Source organism: Liolophura sinensis, chromosome 8, assembly GCF_032854445.1.
Source record: "Liolophura sinensis isolate JHLJ2023 chromosome 8, CUHK_Ljap_v2, whole genome shotgun sequence".
Classification (NCBI taxonomy): Eukaryota; Metazoa; Mollusca; class Polyplacophora; order Chitonida; family Chitonidae; genus Liolophura; species Liolophura sinensis.
In genome coordinates, this window is record NC_088302.1 from 19,582,909 (window position 1) to 19,609,146 (window position 26,238).

General features: G+C 38.3%; 2 protein-coding genes across 2 annotated transcripts; one reads left to right on the forward strand and one right to left on the reverse strand.

The window, feature by feature from the left end:
- Positions 1–800: 800 nt before the first annotated feature.
- Positions 801–20,100, reverse strand: LOC135472285 (peptidyl-prolyl cis-trans isomerase FKBP8-like). The gene is made up of 11 exons (XM_064751724.1): positions 19,992–20,100; positions 18,567–19,168; positions 17,348–17,495; positions 13,195–13,282; positions 12,505–12,615; positions 11,858–11,932; positions 8,930–9,050; positions 8,292–8,381; positions 7,211–7,288; positions 4,864–4,995; positions 801–3,554 (listed from the first exon to the last, which is right to left on the reverse strand). Coding segments are annotated over exons 1-11 (1,545 nt in total). The 5' UTR covers positions 19,993–20,100; the 3' UTR covers positions 801–3,455.
- A 76-nt stretch (positions 20,101–20,176) lies between these two features.
- Positions 20,177–24,839, forward strand: LOC135473147 (U11/U12 small nuclear ribonucleoprotein 35 kDa protein-like). Its single transcript, XM_064752982.1, has 2 exons — positions 20,177–20,288; positions 22,521–24,839. The coding sequence occupies exon 2, from the start codon at positions 22,522–22,524 to the stop codon at positions 23,233–23,235; it is 714 nt and encodes a 237-aa protein (XP_064609052.1). The 5' UTR covers positions 20,177–20,288; position 22,521; the 3' UTR covers positions 23,236–24,839.
- The last annotated feature ends 1,399 nt before the right edge of the window (positions 24,840–26,238 follow it).

A 26,238-nucleotide genomic window follows, 5' to 3' on the forward strand; every position in this document is an offset into this window, starting at 1 on the left:
CAGTGCAACATAAACGAGTCCAGCGGGCCTGGGGTAAACCACCGACCTTTGGCAAGTTACAGACAAACTTTCCCAGGCGTGACATATAGATACTGTATGTGCCAACAATTAGTCAAGGACAAGTTTGTAGGTGATAAATTAAAATAACCCATAGGTAAAATGAACATAATAATCACATAACTGAGTAGTACATGGATTCTGATTCAGGAGTGACTGAAGCTTAATGGCACAGACATAAAACGCAGAAGCAATATTGAAAAAAAAAAATCTAAAAAAAACAACACATTACAAGTACACCATAGAACTGTTCACAAAGTGCAATATAACAGATTTCCACTGTATGTCAGGTCGTGAAAACTGTCATACCTTGTCAGTTACATGTATAGCCATCAGATTTCCAGGTGAGAGCATTGTCATGCCTACTAACAGGTTTCCAAGTGCTTGCATGGTTATGTGAAAACCGTTTTGCCAGTACCTCGCCATCATTTTCCCGTCGTATTTTGTCTTCTTAACACAATGCAACAGCTGAACTTGATTGCTTTAAAGAAGATTTAGCCAAGAAACACAGTAATGTCTGAACAGGAGATGCACATTGTCATTATTTATTTATTTATTTGATTGGTGTTTTATGTTCTACTCAAGAATAATTCACTTATACAACGGCGGCCAGCATTATGGTGGGAGGAAACCTGGCAGAGCCCAGGGGAAACCCACGACTATCTGCAGGTTGCTGACAGACCTTCCCACGTACGTCCTGAGTGGGATTGAACTCCCATCGAATGCATTGGTGAGTGGCTCCTGGGTCACAGGGTCATTATGTACTGTGACTGTCAATCTCTTGATTCTCTAAAATTACTGTACTTTTGGTTCACAACGAAATATCACAAGAGATTTTAAAGTTGTGCTTCATCATACAATAAAGAATATTCTGAACATTTGCAATAATTTATTTGGTCCAAAAGTGTTTGATACAGTAAGCAGAAATCAGATGAAAAAAAATCCACCAAATACATGCAGAGACAAAATACAATGACCTTTTGCCGTATAATCTCCAATTAACGTGTACAATAGCAAAACAAATATTAATACTTTCAATCACAATTATCCCAGTCAAAATACAGGCAATTTTTGCCCAAAAAGTAAAGTTTATGAGATACAGAAATGGCATGTCAAAGACAAAAAAAGCTAACAAGCAAAAACACCTAAACAAATTTGACTGAATATTTTCTGCATTCATACCAAACTTGAATAAACTTAGATGGATACAGGATATTCTTATATATTCAGCTTGAGTTTATTCAGATTTTTATCCTTGCACATACACCTCTGGGTTGCTCTGAAATTAACGAATAAGTGGACTGCATCAAACTTGTACACTGTAGATAGAAATATTTTACTCAAACAGCATTTATGTATTTTTATATCGTTTCCAAAACTCTTTATTTCCAGAACTCAACATTTTCTTGGTACTACCAAAACCATTTACATTTTCTTCTAATTTCAATAACTAGTGATTAAGATGTAACAATGAGGTGGATTCAGTATTCAGCAAATACCAGCACTACAAAACAGCTGGGGTACTTTTTATTTATTTTTTTTTTTGATTGGTGTTTTACGCCGTACTCAAGAATATTTCACTTATACGACGGCGGCCAGCATTATGGTGGGCGGAAACCGGGCAGAGCCCGGGAGAAACCCACGACCATCCGCAGGTTGCTGACAGAGGGGTACTTTTTAGACAAGTGTAAGTGTGGTTAAACTGTATGGTAAAATGGTAAATGGCATAATTTCTGATCAACAGAAGACCATTTGAGGATTTGAAAATCATTTTATACAGTTTCCTCACACATACATACATGTACTTTGAGGTCTAGGAATACTGTATATTTATGATTTATGATAAATCATGTTGTCTAATGTATTCCACAGATTTCTAAACATAGCTCACTTTTGAAAATCATTAAAAGTCTTCTTTCATCGCACATGCTGGGCCTGCGTGTACATTTCAGTGCAATACTATGCATGTACCAATATCAAGAACATTTACGGTTCTTTTGTTGTATGTTAAGTATATGTATGACAACTAAATACATATACGATACCGCAGACCTGAATTTCCCCCTTGCTCAACTGCATAATAATCATATGAGTATAAAATTGAACAAAAGCACCTGGTTATAGTTCCACTCTCATGACCAACTACTGGCTACGGTAGCTTTACAAAGGCATGAATCAATATGTCTATCTCATTTCTATCAATTCTATACAGGCCAGGGCTTTCAAGTTACAACGAGTCTAAGTCTTTTTGTGCTGTAATCTAATCATGTAACATCTAGGTGGGGCAAATAAATGCAATTTATCAATTATGCCAGTATATACAATAATATTATTATATATAATTAAGGACTTACTTATTTCAGAATATTTACAAGGTATTAGGTAAGTTTAGAAATAAAAGTCGTCTTATGATTTCATTATTGCATAAACCCACCAACATAAAAATGCATTAATTTACTCCAAGTGATGTCAGGGACACATCTAGAAAAATGTGCAACTTCTGATCCCAATGTCTAAACATTATATTGTGACCATACATAAGTGCATCTCAAACTGATACTTTCTGAGAGCTTTGAATGAAGGAAATTCATATGAAATCTAATATTTCTATGGTTAAGAAAACTTTTTTTTTTTTCAATCCTGGTGCGCATGGCCGAGAATTTCTTTCTCATCAAAAACACATCTTCAAAAGGGTATGTCCTGTCCTGTCTACATCTTTTGGCAGATTTTTGACATAATTGGGTCGAGTTGTGATGTATCCAGGTTACATGCAACTTACAAGTCAAGAAATACAATAAAAATTCACAACTTATTAACTGGTTTAGAACAAACAAATAAGAATGTTTATGCGGAAAATGTTGATTTTTTTTTACTGAAGTTACATAAAATACTGATACAGAAATAATGTAAATAAACAACATATAAACATGGTGTGCCAATGTTATTAACCTAATTCCTCAAACTTTCCACATAAGAAAGAGCAACTTTCAGTGCAAATTATGCACATTTTAAATCTGATTTTGGAGACAAATCTACACTGGTTGGATTGGCCAATTTCAGGGCTTCAAAAAAAGTGTACTTTTATCAGTCTTCACAGAATTATGCCTTCAGAATGTGCTCGAATAAACCTTGCAAACATGCAGAAAGGTTGAGAAATTACAGTACCGGTATAGCAAAACTTTAAATCTTGCATGAAGTAGCCAGATTATTTGACCACTTGCACCAGTTTCTTGTTTAACATAAAAAATATATTAAACAGCACTTCAATTTGACAATCTGTGTAGATATGAAACAGATGTATAAAAAAAGCAACAAAGCTATACATGGCAGAATTTGAGTTTACAACTACTGTCTATACCCCCACCCACCCCTTTGCGCCATGCCGTAAAGTCAATTGTTTAGCCGCGCAGACTTCTGTATAATGCAATTGCACCAGACACAAGGAAAGCTGCTGTTCCACCAATGACTGCCAGACCCCACGATGTCCACCGATAAACCTAAAACAGTAAACAAACACAGTTAGAATCTCTCAGGGCATGGCTAAGTGAGTCTGAGTTAAACCTCACAAGGCCAACAATGTAGGTCATATCAGATGAACTGTTTTTTTTTTTTTCAAGCCATTTTTCCATTCACTCGAAAGTATGCAGAGGATGATGCTGTAAAGGATATTTTAGTATAAATGCACCTTATCCACAAACATGAGAATCGGCTGTTAGAAAATGATCTGAAATTCAATCACAACAGTCTGTGATACCTCTGATTCTACCTCAATTCATGCACTTTTAACACTTTCACACCATTATGTTACATTTTCTAAAATCTAATCAAGAGAAGTAGTCAGAATTGAAGAAATCAGTCTTCAGATTTCAACAGCTGAAGAGTCAGAATTGAAGAAATCAGTCTTCTGATTTCAACAGCTGAAGAGTCAGAATTTAAGAAATCAGTCTTCAGATTTCAACAGCTGAAGTTGGGAGCGTTAGATCCAGGGTTAATCCTGGATTGAGTCACCTAAAACCTTAAAAGAGGAAGTTGTAACTTCCTCATGCGTTCAGCATGAAGGGGATAGTGCAATGACTGGTTGATCCGTATCAGTATAATGGCTCAGGCAAGGCGGCTTACTTGCCTTTGGTAAGGCGCCTAAGTGAAGCAGCACTAGATAAGAGCGGTGCAAATCCGTCCTGCAACAAAGAGGCACATTACATGCACTCTAAGGATTCCTTCGTCATCATATGATTGAAAAATTGTTAAGTACGACGTTAAACCCCAAGCACTCACTCACTCAACAGGCGAAGTTCACTGTTTTGTTTTTTTTGTGTGTGTGTGTGTCCCTTTCTGGGTATATTTATAGTGCTCTAGTGAAGATAACAGGCACCCAATAGCATAGTCAAATCCTTTCTACGGAGTGTCAATAGTACCACAGTAGCCATTTACTCACATTCCAGTCATACCCTCTAGGTTTACCATCTTTCCATGTAATTTGGTTCAATGTGAAAGTGATGTACTGCATTCCCAGGTCATTTAAATTGAAAAAAATTTTCCCCAATCCAATAATACTAGTCAGAAAGAATGCGCATTATTGCATTTCTGAGTAATTTGGATTGAAGAGATCATGACTTATGGCATTACAGGGACACCTGGATCAGTATTAAAGAGCACGACTTACTGCATTGCCAAGTGTTACGGATCAATGCGTATATAATTTTACTACATGCCAAGGTCATTTGGGTCAAGAAGGAAATGACAGACTGCATTCCTAGAAAATTGCTGCATTCCAGTGTCATTTGGATCAGTGAGAAGAAGACTTACTGCATTCTCAGGTTCCTTCTTGTCCTCCACAGGTGCCTTGGATGAGCCAAACATTTTCTTGTACATCTCTTTTTCAGATTCTGTCTCTTTCTTCAGTTTTTTCGTCTGTTTAAACAACTCCTGCTGCACTATCTGAGAATAACCAGGAAATTAAATGACATGCTTAACATATTAATATATCAATGTGTTCATAACATAAAATAAAAGACTCGTCTCTAAAAAAAAGGGAAATACATGTCGATGTATTATGATTTTCATAATGCATAAAAGGTACATTTCACACAGTGAAATATAATTGCTGATTTTACTTTTTCTCATCACATTTACCTCACTCCTTATTTCATATTATTCCAACAAAAGTGTCAATATAAATAATAAAAAATATATAATATTGCACACTTAATGCCACAAACAATATTCTCAAGATATGAATAGCTTAATTCTCACTTCTTGCACAAACAACATATATTCTGGTCAAATGTCACTATCCAGGTATGCAATATCATCTAAATGTATTTCTGCAGATTTACATCGTGGAATGTGAAATAATTTTGTTTCATGACTAAGATGCACATTTTGCCTGCGTCGGAGAGTTCTGTTGATCTTGGAAATTTTTTTGTGGAAGGTTGGATGATTTTAAATTTTAGCACAAATGTAATATTTTATAAACCTGTTTTGCCTCTAAAAATGTACTTTTTTGATCGAATTTTCAGGGCGTTCAGACTAACCTCTTTTATACTTTAAATCTTGCCAAAGAAACTCAACATATTCATGACACCTTGTTTAAAAGAACTATTTTGTCACACATTGCAGTTCTTTATGAAAATATATGTACTGTGTCAAAGCTTGTACATGACAAGAAGAGAGTGTGACATACACAATCTCACTGCTCCATTTGAAAAACTCTGAGGGATTGTAACTTGTTATTTTCAGTTGGCAGGTTATATTCCCACACCCAGGAGTCTGATCAACTCAGTCTGATTTTAAATTAGATGTACTTATCTCCATATATGCCAAATTGCCAAATTTGGAATTCCTACACAAAACAGTATGATTTCTATTGTCTCAATCTGTTGCCAAGGACACCAGAAATTTGAAGGAGACAGCTCCAGTTTAAACTATAAATTAGTTCACCTCAATATCAACCTATATATACTACATACGAAAGCATTATTTCAAGTAACATATATCACCAAAAATTTAGCATCTTTCAAGTGAGGTGTTTTGCTTGATTTTTATGTTTTCATGACTTTGCTGTCAGGAAAAGTTAAGGTTTGTCATCAAAACTATCATTTTAAGGCCATTTTTATATACCAAACATTAGGCGAAATACAGTACTTTAATTTCTACTGCGTTCACATTGTTGAAACTTTCCAATTCTAGATGGCAGTCAATGAAACCATGCTGTCATTTGACCAAAACAGCCGCAGTTTATGCTGAGTTTATACAGAATAAACAGGAAATCATTATGTAAAACATTTCACCTTGCATTGTAAATTACTTACACTCAAACGGACAGACAGACCAAGATACTGTTTGGTATAATATGTCGAGGGGCCTCCGTGGCTCAGTCGGTTAGGGCGCTAGCGCAGCGTAATGACCCAGGAGCCTCTCACCAATGTGGTCACCGTGAGTTCAAGTCCAGCTCATGCTGGCTTCCTCTCTGGCCGTAAGTGGGAAGGTCTGCCTTTAACCTGCGGATGGTTGTGGGTTTCCCCCGGGCTGTGCCCACCATAATGCTGGTCGCCATCATATAAGTGAAATATCCTTGAGTACGGCGTAAAACACCAATCAAATAAATAAATAAATAAATATGTTAATGGGATAAGAATGTTCCGTTACAACTTGTGAACGGATGAGTGCTTGGGGCTTAACATCCCATCGTACTTCAGCCATTTGATGAGGAGCCATTAGGTGTCTACATACACTGTGCCTTCTTGTGGTAGGGCTAGTCAATGTTGCCAAAGTGCTGCCGCCACTGAAGTATCATCCTGATAACACCAAACATGACGCCTCACCCAGTCACATTATACGAACACTTGATCAACCAGTCCTGTTTCCTTGCTCTAACCTCTCAGCGCTGAGTGTCCGATCCAAGTGTTCCCCACAACTTGATGTGTAGAAAATCTAACTTCACACCTTGTCAATCAATGTGTTGTGTTACTTTTTTGTGTTGTTTTATTTGTCAATAAAATGTTGCATATAACTATACATGTACATGTATGTTGCTTTCTGAATTACCTTTACATGTAAGTTACAATGTAGACATAGAACTGTTAACCAGTTCACCAGCTCCATGAAATCAGTAACAATGTAGCTTGGTTCACTGCATTATCTCTAGCTTTACCTTAGATTCTGGATCCAGTTGCACTGCTCTCTTCAACACAGTTATAGCAAGCTCTGTATTGCCTTTCGAAGCGAGAGCCTGAAACAAGATTGACTGATTGATGTTGAATGCTGCATTCAAGATTAATTCACTTAGTTTGACAACAGTCGGTTTCATGGGTAGAAGAAATTGCCAGGAGTAAACCCCCAGCCTTTGGCAAGTAAGAAACTAACATTCTCATGCCTGAAGCACACATTTTACAGAAAGCAGAACAATGTTTGCCACAATGAGGAAGGCCTTCCACCTACATGACATTCACAATGTGTGTGTCACATGAAATAAGAATTACAAGTAGTTTATTTATTTATTTATTTATGTGATTGGTGTTTCACATTTGACTATTTCACTTATACGACACGGCCAGCAAGAAAGAAAATCAGGAAGAGCCCGGTGAGAAACTCAAGACCATCCACAGGTTAAGTACATGTCATTCACAAGAAGATCATGTCATTATTTCTTTCCTTGTTATTGAATTTGGCAATAAATGGACGGATGATGCCTTATACATCAGTGGTACTTCACCAGGGCGCAATGCTGGATACACCAGAGAGGATGCTAACCCAATCAAAATATACCAAAACCAGAAAACCTTTGCCTGTGTGTTCAGCACTTAGCCAGAAAGTACCATGACCATAAATTTCGTCCATTTGTCCTGATTCTGAGAGTTTTTATGAGTTTAGAAAGGTGTTTTGAGGTTTGCTTGGAACATGGTATGATATTCTACTGAAAAATTGTTTCAGCACCAGAAACAATATTCTGTGACATTTATTTGCCTCTAAAAATGCACTTTTGTGGGCGAAATTTTAGGCCATTTAGGACAATACCAGGCTCCTTATTATTGGTCTCTTGCTTATGAAACCCTGATCTGCCAGCCAGGTTTGCGTAGCTTTGTTTTTGACTACAGAATGTCACGACGCTAGTATACAAGCAATGAGTCACATTTTTTGAAGTTTGACTGAAAAAGATCACAAAAGTACTGTGGCAGAATATTATCAAATGAAATGATTTTATTGATTAGTAACAACATATGATATAATCCTACCTTTCCTTTCCGGAACAAGGCTTTGATATTCTGGGGTTGAACCTTCAGTACTTCATCACAAGATTTTATAGCTGCGGCATAGGCTTCAACCTGAAAAATATTTGAATATAAAACTACAACCAAAACATTTTTGGTCTGAAATATTAATCATTAAACCTCAATCATGCTAACTTATCATTCCACTATTTTGTGCTTTATTTAACATTAGCCATGCTACATAAAGATTAAAACAGTCACTGTTTTAATTTGTGTTGCAATTATCAATATTTTTTCAATATTTGAGCTGCGTTTATCATAACAGTATTAGTCACCTTCATTAGTGCTGTACAGACCTTTCTGTGCTATAGTGACCTTTATTTTGTGCTGCACTGACCTCTATTTGTAATGTACTGACCTTTATTTTGTGCTGCACTCACTTTTACTTGTGTTGTACTGACCTCTACTTGTGCCGTACTGACCTTTATTTTGTGTTGCACTGACCTCTGTAATTTACTGACATTTATTTTGTGCTGCATTCACCTTTGTGTTGTGCTGCACTCACCTTTGTGTTGTGCTGACCTCTATTTGTGCTGTACTTACCTTTATTTGTGCTCAACTGACCTTTATTTGTGCTCAACTGACCTTTGTGCTGTACTGACCTTTAATTGTGCTGCAGCTATGTTGTTGTAGCACTTCACCCGGGTGTCCACAAGCTGCTGAAGCAGACTGACATCCTCCTCAGAGTGACTTAAATTATCATCGTTCAAAATCTTCAGAGCTCTGCAACAGGAAGGTTCACGTAAACAGTATCAGTAGTTTTCGAACTGGTTTGCACACAGATCTTTTTTTTATTGATAGCTTCACCGTCAAGTTAAATTTTGAAAGTATGGCCAAGTTCAAACCATACATGTACCATAATCATGGCACAACTGTACAGTATTATATGCTGCGCCATAATCATGGCACAAGAGCACTATGTCACATGCTGCACCATAATCATGGCACAAGAGCACTATATCATATGCTGCACCATGGTCATTGCACAGCTGCACTATACCATATGCTGCACAATGACCATGGCACAGCTGCACTATAGCATATGCTGCACCATAATAATGACACAATTGCACTATATCATATGCTGCACCATAACCATGGCAAATGAGCACTATATCATATGCTGCACCATAATCATGTCACAAGAGCACTAAGTCATATACTGCACCATGATCATGGCACAAGAGCACTATATCATACGCTGCACCATAATCATGGCACAACTGTACAATATTAAATGCTGTACCATGATCATGGCACAAGAGCACTATATCATACGCTGCACCATAATCATGGAACAAGAGCACCATATCATATTCTGCACCATAATAATGACTCAACTGCACTATATCATATGCTGTACCATAATCAGGCAAATGAGCATTTTATCATATGCTGCACAATGACCATGGCACAGCTGCACTATATCATATGCTGCACCATAATAATGATACAATTGCACTATATCATATGCTGCACCATAACCATGGCAAATGAGCACTACATCATATGCTGCACCATAATCATGTCACAAGAGCACTAAGTCATATACTGCACCATGATCATGGCACAAGAGCACTATATCATACACTGCACCATAATCATGGCACAACTGTACAATATTATATGCTGTACCATGATCATGGCACAAGAGCACTATATCATATGCTGCACAATAATCATGGCACAATTGCACTATATCACATGCTGCACCATAATACTGACACAACTGCACTATATCATATGCTGCACCATAACCATGGCAAATGAGCACTATATCATATTCTGCACCATAATCATGTCACAAGAGCACTAAACCATATACTGCACCATAACCATGGCATAACTGCACTATATCACATGCTGTACCATAACCATGGCACAACTGCACTAAATCATATAGTACACAATACGTTATCATATACTACACAATACGTTATCATATGCTGCACAATAATCATGGCAGAACGTTATCATATGCTGCACTATATCACAAATGCAATGCATACATATCTCTCTGTTCGTTTGTAAAGTAACATTTTCATATCTTTGCCTTCTAAAGCAACCTTTCCATTAATCTACATCCATATACGATAATTTTCTGGGTATTGTATAAATGGGATTTGTCATTATAAGGCAGCAAATATGTATTTAATCCATATATGTATTTGATGGGTATTTTGTACCGTATTCAAGAATATTTCACTTATTCAACAGCGGCCAGCATTAGGGTGGGAGGAAATCGGAGGGAGCTTGGGGGAAAATACTCAACCATCTGCAGGATGCTGGAAGACCTTCAGAGGTATGACCATAGTTGAAGCCTCATAAGCTGGGACTTTAACTCATAGTGGCCGCATTGGTGAGAGGCTCTTGAGTCCTTGTTGTGCACTAGCAGGCTAACCACTCTTTTCAGAGTTTAGATACAAACTGAGGATGGCAGAAACCCACACCCATCTGCACCTACTGGCACACCTTCACACGACAACCAGAAAGCAAGCCAGCATGAGCTGGACAGTCGTTTCACTGGTGAGAGTCTCTTGAGTCCTTGTTGTGCACTAGCAGGCTAACCACTCTTTTCAGAGTTTAGATACAAACTGAGGATGGCAGAAACCCACACCCATCTGCACCTACTGGCACACCTTCACACGACAACCAGAAAGCAAGCCAGCATGAGCTGGACATTCGTTTCACTGGTGAGAGGCTCTTGAGTCCTTGTTGTGCACTAGCAGGCTAACCACTCTTTTCAGAGTTTAGATACAAACTGAGGATGGCAGAAACCCACACCCATCTGCACCTACTGGCACACCTTCACACGACAACCAGAAAGCAAGCCAGCATGAGCTGGACATTCGTTTCACTGGTGAGAGGCTCTTGAGTCCTTGTTGTGCACTAGCAGGCTAACCACTCTTTTCAGAGTTTAGATACAAACTGAGGATGGCAGAAACCCACACCCATCTGCACCTACTGGCACACCTTCACACAACAACCAGAAAGCAAGCCAGCATGAGCTGGACAGTCGTTTCACTGGTGAGAGGCTCTTGAGTCCTTGTTGTGCGCTAGCAGGCTAACCACTCTTTTCAGAGTTTAGATACAAACTGAGGATGGCAGAAACCCACACCCATCTGCACCTACTGGCACACCTTCACACGACAACCAGAAAGCAAGCCAGCATGAGCTGGACATTCGTTTCATTGGTGAGAGACTCATCAGCCGTTGTGTGGCGTTTGCACCCAGACAGCAAATATTCCTAGCACCCAGACAGCAAATATTCCCCCAAAATAGCTGTTCTATTTATTTCTGTAGCATTAGCTTAAATACAGAATGTATTCAATTGTTATGTTTCCCACATTCTTTAATGTAAGTTAACCTTCATGGCCCTATAAGCACTGTTGCCTGCTATTTTCACCCAAGCCCTGGGAAAAGAGGAGGCAGGGGAGTCTTGAAAATTCTCTGCCTTAGATTGGGATTGAAGTGACACCTACAGTATACAATAATTCACAGTACACAGTAAAAACTCGTCCGTCACTCACTTGGAATAGGAGTTAATCGCCCCAGTGTAGTCACTACGCCCAAATAAATAGTTCCCTCGCTCTCTCTTCTCATCTCTGGGATAAAATAAAGAGAAGAACAGACAAGACATTTGAAAAGGTTTTAGTATTCAAAACCTTATTAAATGTAAGTTCAATACCTATGGTAAATTACCTAAAATTTTGCTTCAAAAATTGCATTTCTAGAGGCACAACATGTCATGTAATATTACATTTGGTGCTGTAACTTACATTTTTTCAATGGCATATCATCCCACCTTCCAAACACATCCTAAAACACCTCTGTAAGATCAATATAAGATCAAGCTATGTGGCCAAAAATTAAATAAAAGTGGATTTTTTAAATAGAGGGAGGAAATGTATGGGAAGGTGAATACAAATCACACCCTTTAATGAATGGCCACTGACACCGACATAGACATCACACCTTTCACACTTAGCTCAAACACATACACTAATATGCACAAAAGCATGTACTTGATTTGATAACAGGCAAATGTAAAAGCTAAACAAAAGATGTGTTAAGGCACAACGTGCCTTTAGGTACTGGATTCCACATGATAAAAAAATGAGACATGTTCACATTGAGAACATTTTGGGTCTCAATTAATATGACTACATCAGCTTACCCAAACTTGATTCTGTTCTCTACTGACAACTTTGTGAGGTCCACAGGCTCATCTTTCTTCAGCAGTTCTAGTGTGTAGGTGATCTTAGAGTTAGCTGGTATGGAAGGGGGTCTGAAACATAATCAAATTGTGAAACAGTGAAAACCCAGCATAAACAGACAATAATAATGTCTTGAATGTTAAAACAGAATTAGGCAAATTGAACAAGGCAGCTCTTAAGTTTCTCCTTCTTTTGCAAATATCAGTTAGTTATTGGTCAACCTTTTTTAACACCTGGGCAACTAATATTTTGAAACATTCTGAGAGAAATGTGGGGTGTAGAGAAATAATTTGCTCAGTTTTATGAAGCTTGCATCTTTCATGACACAAACAAATCATGTTTAGCATAATTTTCATAATAATTGCATACATTACTTCCACTGAAAAAAGTGCTTTAGTGGTTAAAAAGGTTGAAGATTTGCAATAAATTGTCTTCAGAACAAGGAAGGGTTTCATGATTAATAAAAAATCCTTTGAATAATAAATTCACACATACATCACTGTGGATTCACACAAATCCACATAAAATTTCCTTCTGTACCCACATGTACATATACTGCACACTGAACTTCCCCATTATTGATTTCAATTTGCTCTGAAGTCAAGTTCGCAGTGATTATGAAGAGACAAGTGTGTAGGTTGTTGGATTACCTCCCCTGATTTCCATAGGCATATCTGTTATCAGTGGTCAGCTGGCAGACTTCTCCCACATCCATCAGAGCAGTGCACAAGTCCCAGGCTGACAACATCAACATCAACATCAACAATTTACAAAACTGACAAACCAAAAAGACTGTACTGATGTCTAACATGTTTGGTGAAATATGGCTCTATAGCACGACAGAGGCTGACAATAAAACTACATGTATAATGATTGCTATAGGTTTAAACATTCAGTCATGGGTGTGGTTGGGGGAGCGGGGAAGGGGGGATCACTCGCAGACTCATTTTATTTACCCTAAATGACCATAACTTTTGTCCATGACTAACTTGCTCAGTTTTCCTTATTTTGAGAGTTAAATTGATCTTAAAAAGGTGTTTTGAGGTTTGGAACATGGGATGATATTCAACTAGAAAAATTGTAACTTTCAGCACCAAATATGATATTTACCTAAATGTAGCTCTCACTCGTTGGTCATAAGTCAGGGGGTCTGTCAGTAGATTTACTCCACCCATAAATATGATTTATTTATTTGATTGGTGTTTTACGCCATACTCAAAAGTATTTCACTTATACGACAGCGGCCAGCATTATGGTGGGAGGAAACTGGGCAGAACCTGGGGGAAACCCACAACCATCCACAGGTTGTTGGCAGACCTTCCCACGCCCATAAATATGATTACTACTGAAAAGTATATTTATTTCTTATATGATTGATGGTCTAATCCCTTACTGAAGAATTTTTCACTTCTACACTTATACTGCCAGACAGTTTCTTTTTATAAGTGGAGAAAACCACTGACTTTCGGCAGTTTACTGACAAACTTTCTCCCATGTGATATATGTTACATTGGTGGAATAGTCTGCTGCCTACTTCATGTGTGGGACCACACAAGTGAGGACTATTCATCTCTTCTTGTCACCAATGCCCTAAGAACAACAGATTCAAGGAAATCTTGTAAATTCCCTGCCCGTGAATGGGACTGAATGCATTTCTCAGGTGACCCATTGACTAAAAGTAAAGCAACTTATTCATGTAGCCATGACCTGCTCCCATGCTCTGGTAAATGTGTAAAATGAATCAATGAATAAATAAAGAAAATAAATGTATTAACCTTCAGGTAATTAACACATACAAACAAAAGAAACTAGTATCTGCATATCCGAAATACCCCCTTCCAATCCCCAACATTTCCAAAAATAAAAGAAAAGAAAACTAAGAAAACCTTATAGGGAATGATAGGACATCGTGTTGCCTAGGTTGGCTTCATATAAATTGTTTCATGAACCCTCCATGGTGTGCAACAATTCCACTACTGATACCTCCAGTTTGAATGGAACAATACAGTGTACAAGAAAACCCATTACTGCACTAAGTACCTGAATGTAAGTATTTATGAAAATAACTGCCCAACTGTAAATAAATTTAACATTGCACTGTTTAGATTTTGGGGAATGGGGAAGATTTATTTATTTGATTGGTGTTTTATGCCGCACTCAAGAATATTTCACTTATAAGATGGCGGCCAGCATTATGGTGGATGGAAACTGGGCAGAGCCCGGGGGAAACCCACAACCATCTGCAGGTTGCCGGAAGACCTTCCCACGTACGGCTGAAGAGGAAGCCAGCATGAGTTGGACTTGAACTCACAGCGAAAGCATTGGTGAGAGACTCCTGGGTCATTACGCTGCGCTAGCACGCTAACCAACTTAGCCACAGAGGCCTCTGCATGGGGAAGATGTATGCTAAGTTTCTTAGACATAGATCCAGTACTTTAGGAAGAGTTGCATGGAAAGAATCTGAATACATGGAAAGGACTGTTATGTAAAGTCCTAAATAATTACCCATGCACAAGTTATGACCAAAGGCAAAATGTACAGTAAGTTCAATTGAAATTGGCACACTGGTTTGGGAGGAGATGGATGAATAGAATTGCATCTACACAGACAGGCGGGGTGATTCCAGTATACTTCCCTTCACTTCGTTGAAGGGGGTATAATAAGTAAGTAATCAGTACATAAACCACCACAATGGACCAATGCTTTCATATCGATTGCATAAACTACCACAATGGATCAATGTTTTCTAACTGATTACACAAACCACCACAATGGACCAATGCTTTCATACTGATTATATAAACCACCACAATGGACCACTGCTTTCATATTGATTACATAAACCACCACAATGGACCAATGCTTCCATACTGATTACATAAACCACCACAATGGACCAATGTTTTCATATTGATTACATAAACCACCACAATGGACCAATGCTTTCATATTGATTACATAAATCACCACAATGGACCAATGCTTTCATACTGATTACACAAACCACCACAATGGACCAATGCTTTCATACTGATTACACAAACCACCACAATGGACCAATGCTTTCATACTGATTACATAAACCACCACAATGGACCAATGCTCTCATACTGATTACATAAACCACCACAATGGACCAATGCTTTCATATTGATTACATAAACCACCACAATGGACCAATGCTTTCATACTGATTACATAAACCATCACAATGGACCAATGCTTTCATATTGATTACATAAACCATCACAATGGACCAATGCTTTCATATTGATTACATAAACCACCACAATGGACCAATGCTTTCATAGTGATTACATAAACCACCACAATGGACCAATGCTTTCATATTGATTACACAAACCACCACAATGGACCAATGCTTTCATACTGATTACATAAACCACCACTGATTACATAAACTACCACAATGGACCAATGCTTTCATATTGATTACATAAACCATCACAATGGACCAATGCTTTCATATTGATTACATAAACCACCACAATGGACCAATGCTTTCATACTGATTACATAAACCACCACAATGGACCAATGCTTTCATATTGATTACACAAACCACCACAATGGACCAATGCTTTCATACTGATTACATAAACCACCACAATGGACCAATGCTCTCACACTGATTACACAAACTACCACAATGGACCACTGCTCTCACACTGATTACATAAACCATCACAATGGACCAATGCTTTCATACTGATTATATAAACCACCACAATGGACCAATGCTTTCATATTGATTACATAAACCACCACAATGGACCAATGCTTTCATATTGATTACATAAACCACCACAATGGACCAATGCTTTCATACTGATTACATAAACCACCACAACGGACCAATGTTTTCATACTGATTACACAAACCACCACAATGGACCAATGCTTTCATACTGATTACATAAACCATCACAATGGACCAATGCTTTCATACTGATTATATAAACCACCAAAATGGACCAATGCTTTCATACTGATTACACAAACCGCCACAATGGACCAATGCTTTCACTCTGATTACATAAACCACCACAATGGACCAATGCTTTCATACTGATTACACAAACCACCACAATGGACCAATGCTTTCATACTGATTATATAAACCACCACAATGGACCAATGCTCTCATACTGATTACACAAACCACCACAATGGACCAATGCTCTCATACTAATTACACAAACCACCACAATGGACCAATGCTCTCACACTGATTACATAAACCACCACAATGGACCAATGCTTTCATACTGATTACATAAACCATCACAATGGACCAATGCTTTCATATTGATTACATAAACCATCACAATGGACCAATGCTTTCATACTGATTACAAAAACCACCACAATGGACCAATGCTTTCATACTGATTACATAAACCACCACAATGGACCAATGCTTTCATACTGATTACACAAACCACCACAATGGACCAATGCTTTCATACTGATTACACAAACCACCACAATGGACAAATGCTCTCACACTGATTACATAAACCACCACAATGGACCAATGCTCTCATACTGATTACATAAACCACCAAAATGGACCAATGCTTTCATACTGATCACATAAACCACCACAATGGACCAATGCTCTCATACTGATTACATAAACCACCACAATGGACCAATGTTTTCATACTGATTACACAAACCACCACAACGGACCAATGCTTTCATACTGATTACATAAACCACCACAATGGACCAATGCTTTCATATTTATTATTGCTACCTCAGAATAAACTAAGTTACCTTGGATCACATCCCCATCTCCAAGTGTGAATGTTATACTGTCATGTTTGTCCACCACTGAGCCATCTTCCAGGGTACCAACTGTTCTCAGTGTCACCTGGTCTCCATACGATGGTCTTGAATCTGGGTTTTCAGATGGTTTGATCACCTGGAGGCAAATGACATCAAAATCATCCCACTGATAACCTCAATCTCCATCATATTTTCATCCCTGTTATGACTATCCCACTCCAGTCAGTCAGAGCTGCAGCCATTCTGAACAGAATATGCATCTTTTGTATTTATGATAAACATATCCATGAGCCAACAGTTTTATTCCTCGCCACCCCCATCCCCCATGAACCATTCTCATTGTGAACGCATGTTGTGACATAACCAATATCAAAATCTACCACTATTTTCCACAGAGGACGATGTCACCAGTAAATAACAAGGAACATGTGCAGGCAGAGAAATCTCAAAATATCCTCAGCCCGAGACCTGAGTCTATAAATTTGTTACATACACTGACAAGTATTACAATAGAACACAGAACATGATAATATACATTTTTTTTTTAAAACAAACACATTTGATGATGAAATACACTCAAACTATTAAAACATAGTATATGTGGTTAAAACCTATTTCTAAAAAAAAAAAGGGATATCATTTAATGCTGTTAGGGTTTCCTGGATGCCGGGCAAGTTGCAGAGCTCCATGTGAGTAATCACTTCAGGACATGTACTTACCTATCACATGTGAAAAAATGACACATGATAAAAATGAGATGAGACAATATAAATACAATGTAGTATTTCTAATTTATCTCAGAATCACCTTGTAGGTGGCAAAGGTAAGACAGTAACCTGTGGATGGTAATACATTTCCTTCTGGCTCTACCCGGTTTCCTCCAACCATAGTGCTGATTGTACAAGTGAAATATTCTTGAGTACGGCATAAAACACCAATCAAATAAACAAAGAATCATCTGTCCCCACAGTTGTAATGGGGTTTCTCTGGCTCTCTACAAAGGGAAGTAAATCTTGCTTCTCATAAAACAGCAATGCATTATACCCTCTTGAAAAACAATCCCAGCTATCATTATTCATAATGGCTTGTTATGTTATTGAAATCACTGGTATTGTTATTCATATAAGTAGAGGGCACTGCTGTTTTATGAGTTGCAAGATCTGCTTTCTTTTGTGAATGGGTGAAGTCCATTACACGCAACACTTGCCTTTTTCAGGAGCATCCCATTTCCCAGTATGTCAAGAGGTTTAGGGTCACTCTCCTTTTCCTCCTGCTGACCATTTTCTACACCCTTCTGAGTAGGGTCTGCTGGACCGTTCTTCACTTGTTTACCCCCTGCTTCTGAACAGCCCATCTTATCATCTGGGGGCTGTTCACTATTGCTAATATTTTCATGTCCTTTCATTTTATTTTCAGTTTCACTTTGCCTTTCTCTGTCTGACACAGTCTGACTTTCACTTTCAATACTGTCTTTAATTTTCTCACTGACACTTGTGCTTAAATCTGAACTAATGTCTGAGCTTTGTTGATTTTCATTATTGAGAGAATCTGTTCCTTCTTTAGGGGGGTTATTTTCCTCGATTGATTTATTATTACAATCATCACCAGAAACAACATTGTAATTCCCATCCTCATCCATCGTTATATCTGGAATATTTTCCTCTGCATTCTGCCCCAATCTGCTGTCATCATCATCATTAGAACTGCCAGATATTTCAAGCGCAGATTTCCCTTTCTGAAAACCAGTGGACGAGGCATCTCCAGATTCTGTCACCCTCCCATTCACTGATGTTTGGCGGTCTTCTGACACTGGGGTTAAGGGAAAATTTTAAAACAAACCCATACATATATATATATATATATATACATGTATATATATATATATATAGTTCACAAGTAATAGACAACATTACAATGGTGACACTGATTAGCTCAGATGTCATTTCACTTTCGCTTTCATTGTAGTAGAAAATCTACAATTGCCGAGACTGCATATGTGACATGGTTTAATTTATCTATCTAAATTAGTCCATCCAGATGAATTCAATGTGCCATTTAAAAATTCTGACATTCATCGTAACACTGAGTCCATTAACGCGTCTCAAAACACATGGTGCAGATTTCAAACTCCCATCTCCTTCCCACTTAAAGCAATCTACTTCACCTCCTCTGCTCATTTATATGTAATTTCATGGTGGAATCTCTAACACTATCCTCTTAATTTACTATCCTCGCCTATGAAACTAATTAACTCGTGGCGTCTAAGACAGTTAAATCTACTTATATATCTTGACATGTAACATTTATAGACTTAAAAGAGATATATGTATATATATATGTAGACCTACTGAGCTCATCTGCCTTGTTCCATAATTTTTTTATTCACTCTAATTCTCTAAAAATTGACAATTGGAGTCCATCTGCGTCCTCTACCTTCTCTTCTTCCTTTTCGACAGTAATTACATCGGATCATCTAATGCAAAAAAAAAAAAAAAAAAAAAGCTTTTCTACAGACAGTGTTATGTTGTTGTTGTATCCTCACTATCTCATGACTCGACACTTGAAGCTATGCTTTCTCCTACACATGGCAAGTGTTTTCGCCTTTGAGACACTGTCGGTTTAAAATACTCACTTATCTTGCTCTTTTCAACTCTGTGAAATTGGATAGTCAACTTCTGATCGGCCTAACAATCCTTTCTTAACGCTGTCAAGCTCATGTGAATCAGCATGCGATGTTGATCGCGGACAGCAGTCAAAGCCTGTTACGACATTGGTCTTTGAACTTTGCGACAATGATCTCTTTGGCGACATCGACAACAACAACAACAACGTCGACGAAAACAAGAGATGAGTCTCTCGACACAGGAGGACCGTGTTTACACGGAGTAAGCTTTAGAAGGTTGAATCCCACGCCCTCGGCTATTTCAAGGTAGGGTTTCTTGACGCCTTCAAGTAAATGAAATTATCCAGGAACAAACGTATTCATTTCCACGAAACAACCATGTGTCGGAAACTGAGCATCCACAATTGAGGTAACTCCAGGTGGCTACTTCAAGTCCTCTCTTTATGCTGGGCTGGCGGAGTATCGTAGCCACAGGAGGAACCAATGATAAACCATACACCGATTCACTCCATGTCCAATAAGTCCTTTCTAAACAATGACTGTAGTCCAAAAGTGGTGTCAACTTTGACTCTCACTTCTCAGCTCGCCTGCACATTCGCCCGGAATGTATATTCCATTCAGTAATCGGACACCAGCCCCATATTCACGATACGACAGACCATTTCTATACAAGGCGGCCATTAGTCTCGTCTTTTCAGGTTTAACTTGCGCCATCTAGGAACGATAACTTTTTGAAGACCCATAACTGTGGCGAAGGCAAAATGGCTGCTGCTTTATCGATGACTGTGAGGTGAATTTGGTTCTAGTGTGTCCTTACTAGGTGGAATATATATGAGATGTTGCATGTGCTGGCAAGCTGAGAGCTAAGAGCCAAAGTTGACAGCACTTTTGGACTGCAGCCATTGTTTAGAAAGGACTTAGCGGATATGGCATGAATCAGTGTATGGCTTACCGTTGGTTGCCCCTGTGGCTAGGATACCCTGCCAATCTCTGTATAAAGAGAGGAGTTGAAGTAGCCTCCTGGGGCTACAGTTGAGGATGTTTCAGAATGTCTTCACATGGGGCTCACCACAATGTGACAGTCTCCACTGTGAAATACGACATTGCACAAAACTCTTAGAAGGAGGTTTTAACGTTGAGCCTGGTCTTAGGTGGTAGTGGTAAAGTGACGTCAATTAATAGAAAAACCAACTTTTCACAATGAACATTAGAGAGTGGGATCAGTGACTGATGAAGGCATCAACCTAGTCTTTACAGCAGGATCAGGTCGCTTTGTACCCAAACTGTTTCGTACCAGGTTACCTCATTCCATATTTACATTTAGCGATCTTGCACTGTATGTGTGTCATACAGTAACTACTGTAAAGACATAGGGCCTACTGTATGCAGGTATTGTACACTGATTCATGCCACAGTGATAACTAATATAATATGTACCTTGTTTTTAGTCTTGTTTAAACAGATTGCTTTAACTTGGTCAATGATCTGGTTAGAACAAGGGATATAATCCTGTTTCTGGTTGAGAAGGTTCTCACATGAAATATTGAAACGTGAACTCCTGAAATCTTGACCTATTTGTTATATACTTTAACAATATTTTTGCGTATCAGTATTGGTATTGGATTAAGTAACCCCCTGTGCTTAATCTCTGAGCACAGTGGTATTGTTAATCCGATCCCATAAACTGAGGTGTTCCCATAAACTGAGAATCAACAACGTTCTTGGTAAGTGTATCCAAATCTGTTGAAATAATTTCCTAAACCTGAGGAAAGATGCGATTATTTATCTTCAGTGTACGAATTAGCATTTCTGATGTACATAACCATCATTGAAGAGCAACTGTGAGAGATAAGCCTGAGGTAAATTGCAAGAATTTTCTATTAAAATGCTTGATGTAAGAGTTGAATGATAAAAACATGGAATAACAAGCGCATGCATCAGTGAAATGAAATGAAGCCTTTATAAAAGAATGTAAAACTGTCAAATTGTACTACCCTAAATAACCTAAAGTTTTGCCCAGAAAAGTGCATTTTTAGAGGAAAATAAATTTCACAAAATATTTTATATTAGTTTTGGTGCTGAAACTTACAATTTTCCAGTAGAATATCATCCCATGTTTCAAGCAAACCTCATAACATCTTGCTAAAATCAGTAGAACTCTCAGAGTCAGGACAAGTTAGTAATGGGTGAAATTCATGGTCATTAGGGTATGTTTGCTGTGAGTGCAAGTCCAGCTCATGTTGGCCATACATGGGAATGGCTTCCAGCAACCTGCCGATGGTTGTGGGTTTCTGCTGGGTCCTGCTAGGTTTCCTCCCACCATAATGCTGGCGGCTGTCATATAAGTGAAATATTCTTGAGTATGACGTAAAACACCAATCAAATAAGTAAATAAATAGGGTATTTGCTCTTTCTATAGGCCCTCAGTCTTGCAGTTGCTTGTTGAATTTCAGTGTTCTGTTTATATGCTTGTTGATTGGTCTAGACAATAGCATCAAATATGTTAACCGATAATAAAAAGTGTGTTTACTCTTACAGAATGATGGAAAGGTCAAGAGGTGGCTGGAGTAGCCTGTGTACACAGTACTCTCCCCTGGCTGCTGGCAGTATAGATGGCACTGATGATTATCCTCATGACCATGGGATCATCAGAGCCATGGAAGCCAAATACAAACCTAACAAAGCCGTTATCGGAAATCCAGAGACAACCATTTTTGTGAGCAGACTGAATCCCCGAACTACGGAAGACACTCTGACAAAGACCTTTTCACGATTTGGTGAAATAAAGCGCCTGAGATTAGTAAGAGATATTGTAACAGGATTTTCAAAATGTTACGCGTTTATAGAATACTATGATAGGACATCGGCTGAGGATGCTCACATGGATGCCTATAGACTTGTTGTGGATGATAAGGAAATATTTGTGGACTTCGAAGTAGAAAGAACCATGAAGGGATGGGTACCGAGGCGATTAGGAGGGGGTTTTGGGGGCAAGAAAGAGTCAGGTCAACTTCGGTTTGGAGGGCGTGACAGACCTTTCCGAAAACCCATAGAAGTGGCAATGGGCGAGAGAGATAATAGACATGACAGTAAGTTTGGACGTTACCGGTATAATGATAGGCCTGAAGTTAGACGCCGTGACACTGATAGAGATCATAGAGCCAATAGACCCTCACACAGAGAGAGAGACCGCTGGCCAGACCAGAGAAGGCGGTCACAAAAATATGAGCGAGACAGGAGCGAGACTAGATAGCACTTGGACAGAACAGAACTGCAATGTACTTGTATCATGTAACTGGGTCATAGTTCGAATTTCACTATTTTTTTTTAATGAGAGCAGTTATAGTGCATTTTAAAAATGCCAGTGTGTAAACTTCAAGTCTCATTATTTAAATGGAAATTATAGCTTATTAACTAAATAAGCATTATATATGACCTGAAAGATATATCATTTGCTTTTTGCATATTAGTATTCAAGTGTATGTATCATACAGTGTTTTAAAATCACTCCAGTTGTCATCGTTAGCAGTTAATTTCATTGGCTACTTCCATATATGGTCAGGCTATTGCTGAATATGGATATGAACGTGGATACTTGTTATTTTAATATTAACTGAATTATGTGTATGTGCCATGGAAAGAGAGTTCATTAAAATATTGAATACATATTTGAAAAGGGGGATATGGGACATTTTTTGTTAACACATAAATGTGCATTATAATTAGGCTATCAAAATTTAATTCACTTTCTTAATTTGATTTAAAGGCTTACAGAATTGGCAGCGACTGGCTGGTAGTGGAGGTAAAGAGATCATGTGTTAAGAACTGTATTAAACTTGTTCTATGCTTGAGAATGCTTCAAATAAATCTAAAGCATCTAATATTTGCCTCAGCACAGGTTTGCCTGTCTTACACAGTAGCCAGTCAGTAATTTATCTGTACTCCTTTTAAGTGAAAACCTACTTAACAAATTGAAATGCAGACTTTGATATGGTGTCAAGATGTATGTAGGAAAGTGCAAGTGTCTTTTGCTCTGACATATTTGCATTCATTGCTGGTTGTTGTGGGTATTACCCGCATGTAATGTTACAAGAAGTTCATGATATCATTTGATCTCACAAAAATGAATTAAGGGCCTCCGTGGCTGAGGTCAGCACTGCCAGCAGGGTGCAGTGACCCAGGAGCCTCTCACCTCTGGACCAAAAGTCCAGCATATGCTGTCTTCCTCTCTGACCGTACATGCGAATGTCTGCCAACAACTTGTGGATGGTCGTGGGTTTCCCCCGGGTCCTGTCCAGTTTTCTCCTACCACAATGCTGGCCTTCGTCGTATAAGAGAAATATTCTTGAGTGCGGTGTAAAACACCAATCAGATAAATAAATAACAACTGGACAACTGTTTTTAACTGGTCTGATGGTGAACTCAGAAGTTTTTCTATCAAATGTAACACATTGTATATAATGAAACATAATAAATGTATTGTCAGCTTATCAATGAGTGATTGCATCTTAAATGAATTAACTTTAGGAGATTTTATAGTGAATAACATTTCATAAAAATTCATTTTCTTCATTTATTTGATTTATGTCTAAAGTTGGACGTTGTTGGTTGCAGCACTGATGCATGACCAATACCTCCAGAAGACGCCTATTTTACTCATTGGTCTGTCCATGGTGTATCGATTAAATGTTCATTTCACTCCATGGACTAACAACCAAAACTAGTTGTGTGGTTACATTGTTTTGATGTCAGATTATATTGTGTGTGATGTAGATTTTCATTGGAACTGATGAAGGGATATGTTTGGTGCAAATTTTTCAGGGTTTTCCTATCACCATAATGGGAAATATTTTTGAACATGGCGTGTAACAGCAATCAAATAAATAAATATATATAAATATCAACTCATGTGATATTTGGTATGATGTCTAGTTACATTGGGTTGACGAGTTATATTTAGCATGATGTCAGGTTGCATTGGGTTTTATGTTTTGGTTACATTTGGCTTAATCTTTGATTACATTGGGTGTGAGATCATGATGCATTCGGTGGGATATCTGGTTACACTCAGGTTACATTGAATGTGAGGTATTGTTACATTGGGAGTGATGTTTGAGTACAGTGGTTGTGATATTTGGTTATACTGGGTGTAATGTTGGGTTACATTGGGTGTCATTGTTGGGTTACCTTTGGTGTGAGATTGGCTTATATTTGGTGTAATGTCTGGTTACATTTGGTGTGATGTTGGGTCACATTTGGTGTGATGTTGGGATAAATTGGGTTATGCTTGGTGTGATAATGGGTTACATTGGGTGTAATGTCTGGTTACATCAGGTGCAGTGTCATTATGTTTGGTGTGTAACCTGGTTGTTTTGGGGGTGAAATCCTGTTGTGTTGGTGTCAAATCAGGTTGTGTTTGGTGTGGTTGGGAAAACTCTGTTGAAGCGAAGTCAGAACTGATCAACACGACTTCTCAGTCCGCAGTGTTCAGCTCTCCAAGAAGAACCTCCTTCAGTTGGAGTAAATAGTTAGTTGTTCCTAATATAACTGTGAGCTACAAGAGCGACTGTGGTCTACTGGTTAAGATTCACTAGCCTTTCAATTGCTATAATGAGGTGCAGATTCAACCTCGATCCAGGACAGGGATATGGTACATTCAGCACCTCCCACGCTTGTGGGGTTTTGGGGACAATAAGTGATCAGCAAAGCTTTTTTGACTGTTTGCACTGTCTAGACTTTAATGAAGGCCATCTGTCCTCCAGTAAAACGGTGTATATATCTATAGTCATTTTCTTTTTTTTTTTGGTCAGTAATTTGCAAATGGTCAGTGCTTTAAACTGTGCACTTCTAGCTCCTCCCCATACAAGACTAACTGCTATAGCATAAACGTGGATTATTCTTTATTATATTCTTTGATCCATTACAAAGACTGGGCACTGTTGGCAAACATTTTGCCATTTGTCCACCACACTTTCAGACAAGGACCCTGTCAGTGGTCCGGAAGTTAGCCAGTTTATGAGCCATGTTGAACAGGACTGTTCCAGTGCAGCAAGAAAACCAACAAGACATTGTACAACAAAGCACTTAACTTCATTGTAAAAATGTTAAGATTGTGTATTACTTAACTCCAGACTCAAAAATTCTTCACTTGTACACTGGCCACATGTTTTAGGGGTAAAGGAAACCATAGTGCCTGGGTTAAACTACTGCTGAACTTTCTCACAAGTGATGTTAAATATGCACACCATGCCGGTGG

Excerpts from the sequence above, each read along its gene's own strand:
- LOC135472285 (XM_064751724.1), bottom strand. Across the intron at positions 12,616-13,194 it reads GCCTATGGAAATCAGGGGAG|ACCCCCTTCCATACCAGCTA; the intron begins GTAATCCAACAA and ends ATTATGTTTCAG. Across the intron at positions 9,051-11,857 it reads GCGATTAACTCCTATTCCAA|AGCTCTGAAGATTTTGAACG; the intron begins GTGAGTGACGGA and ends TTCCTGTTGCAG.
- LOC135473147 (XM_064752982.1), top strand. The coding sequence starts at position 22,522 with ATGATGGAAAGGTCAAGAGGTGGCTGGAGTAGCCTGTGTACACAGTAC.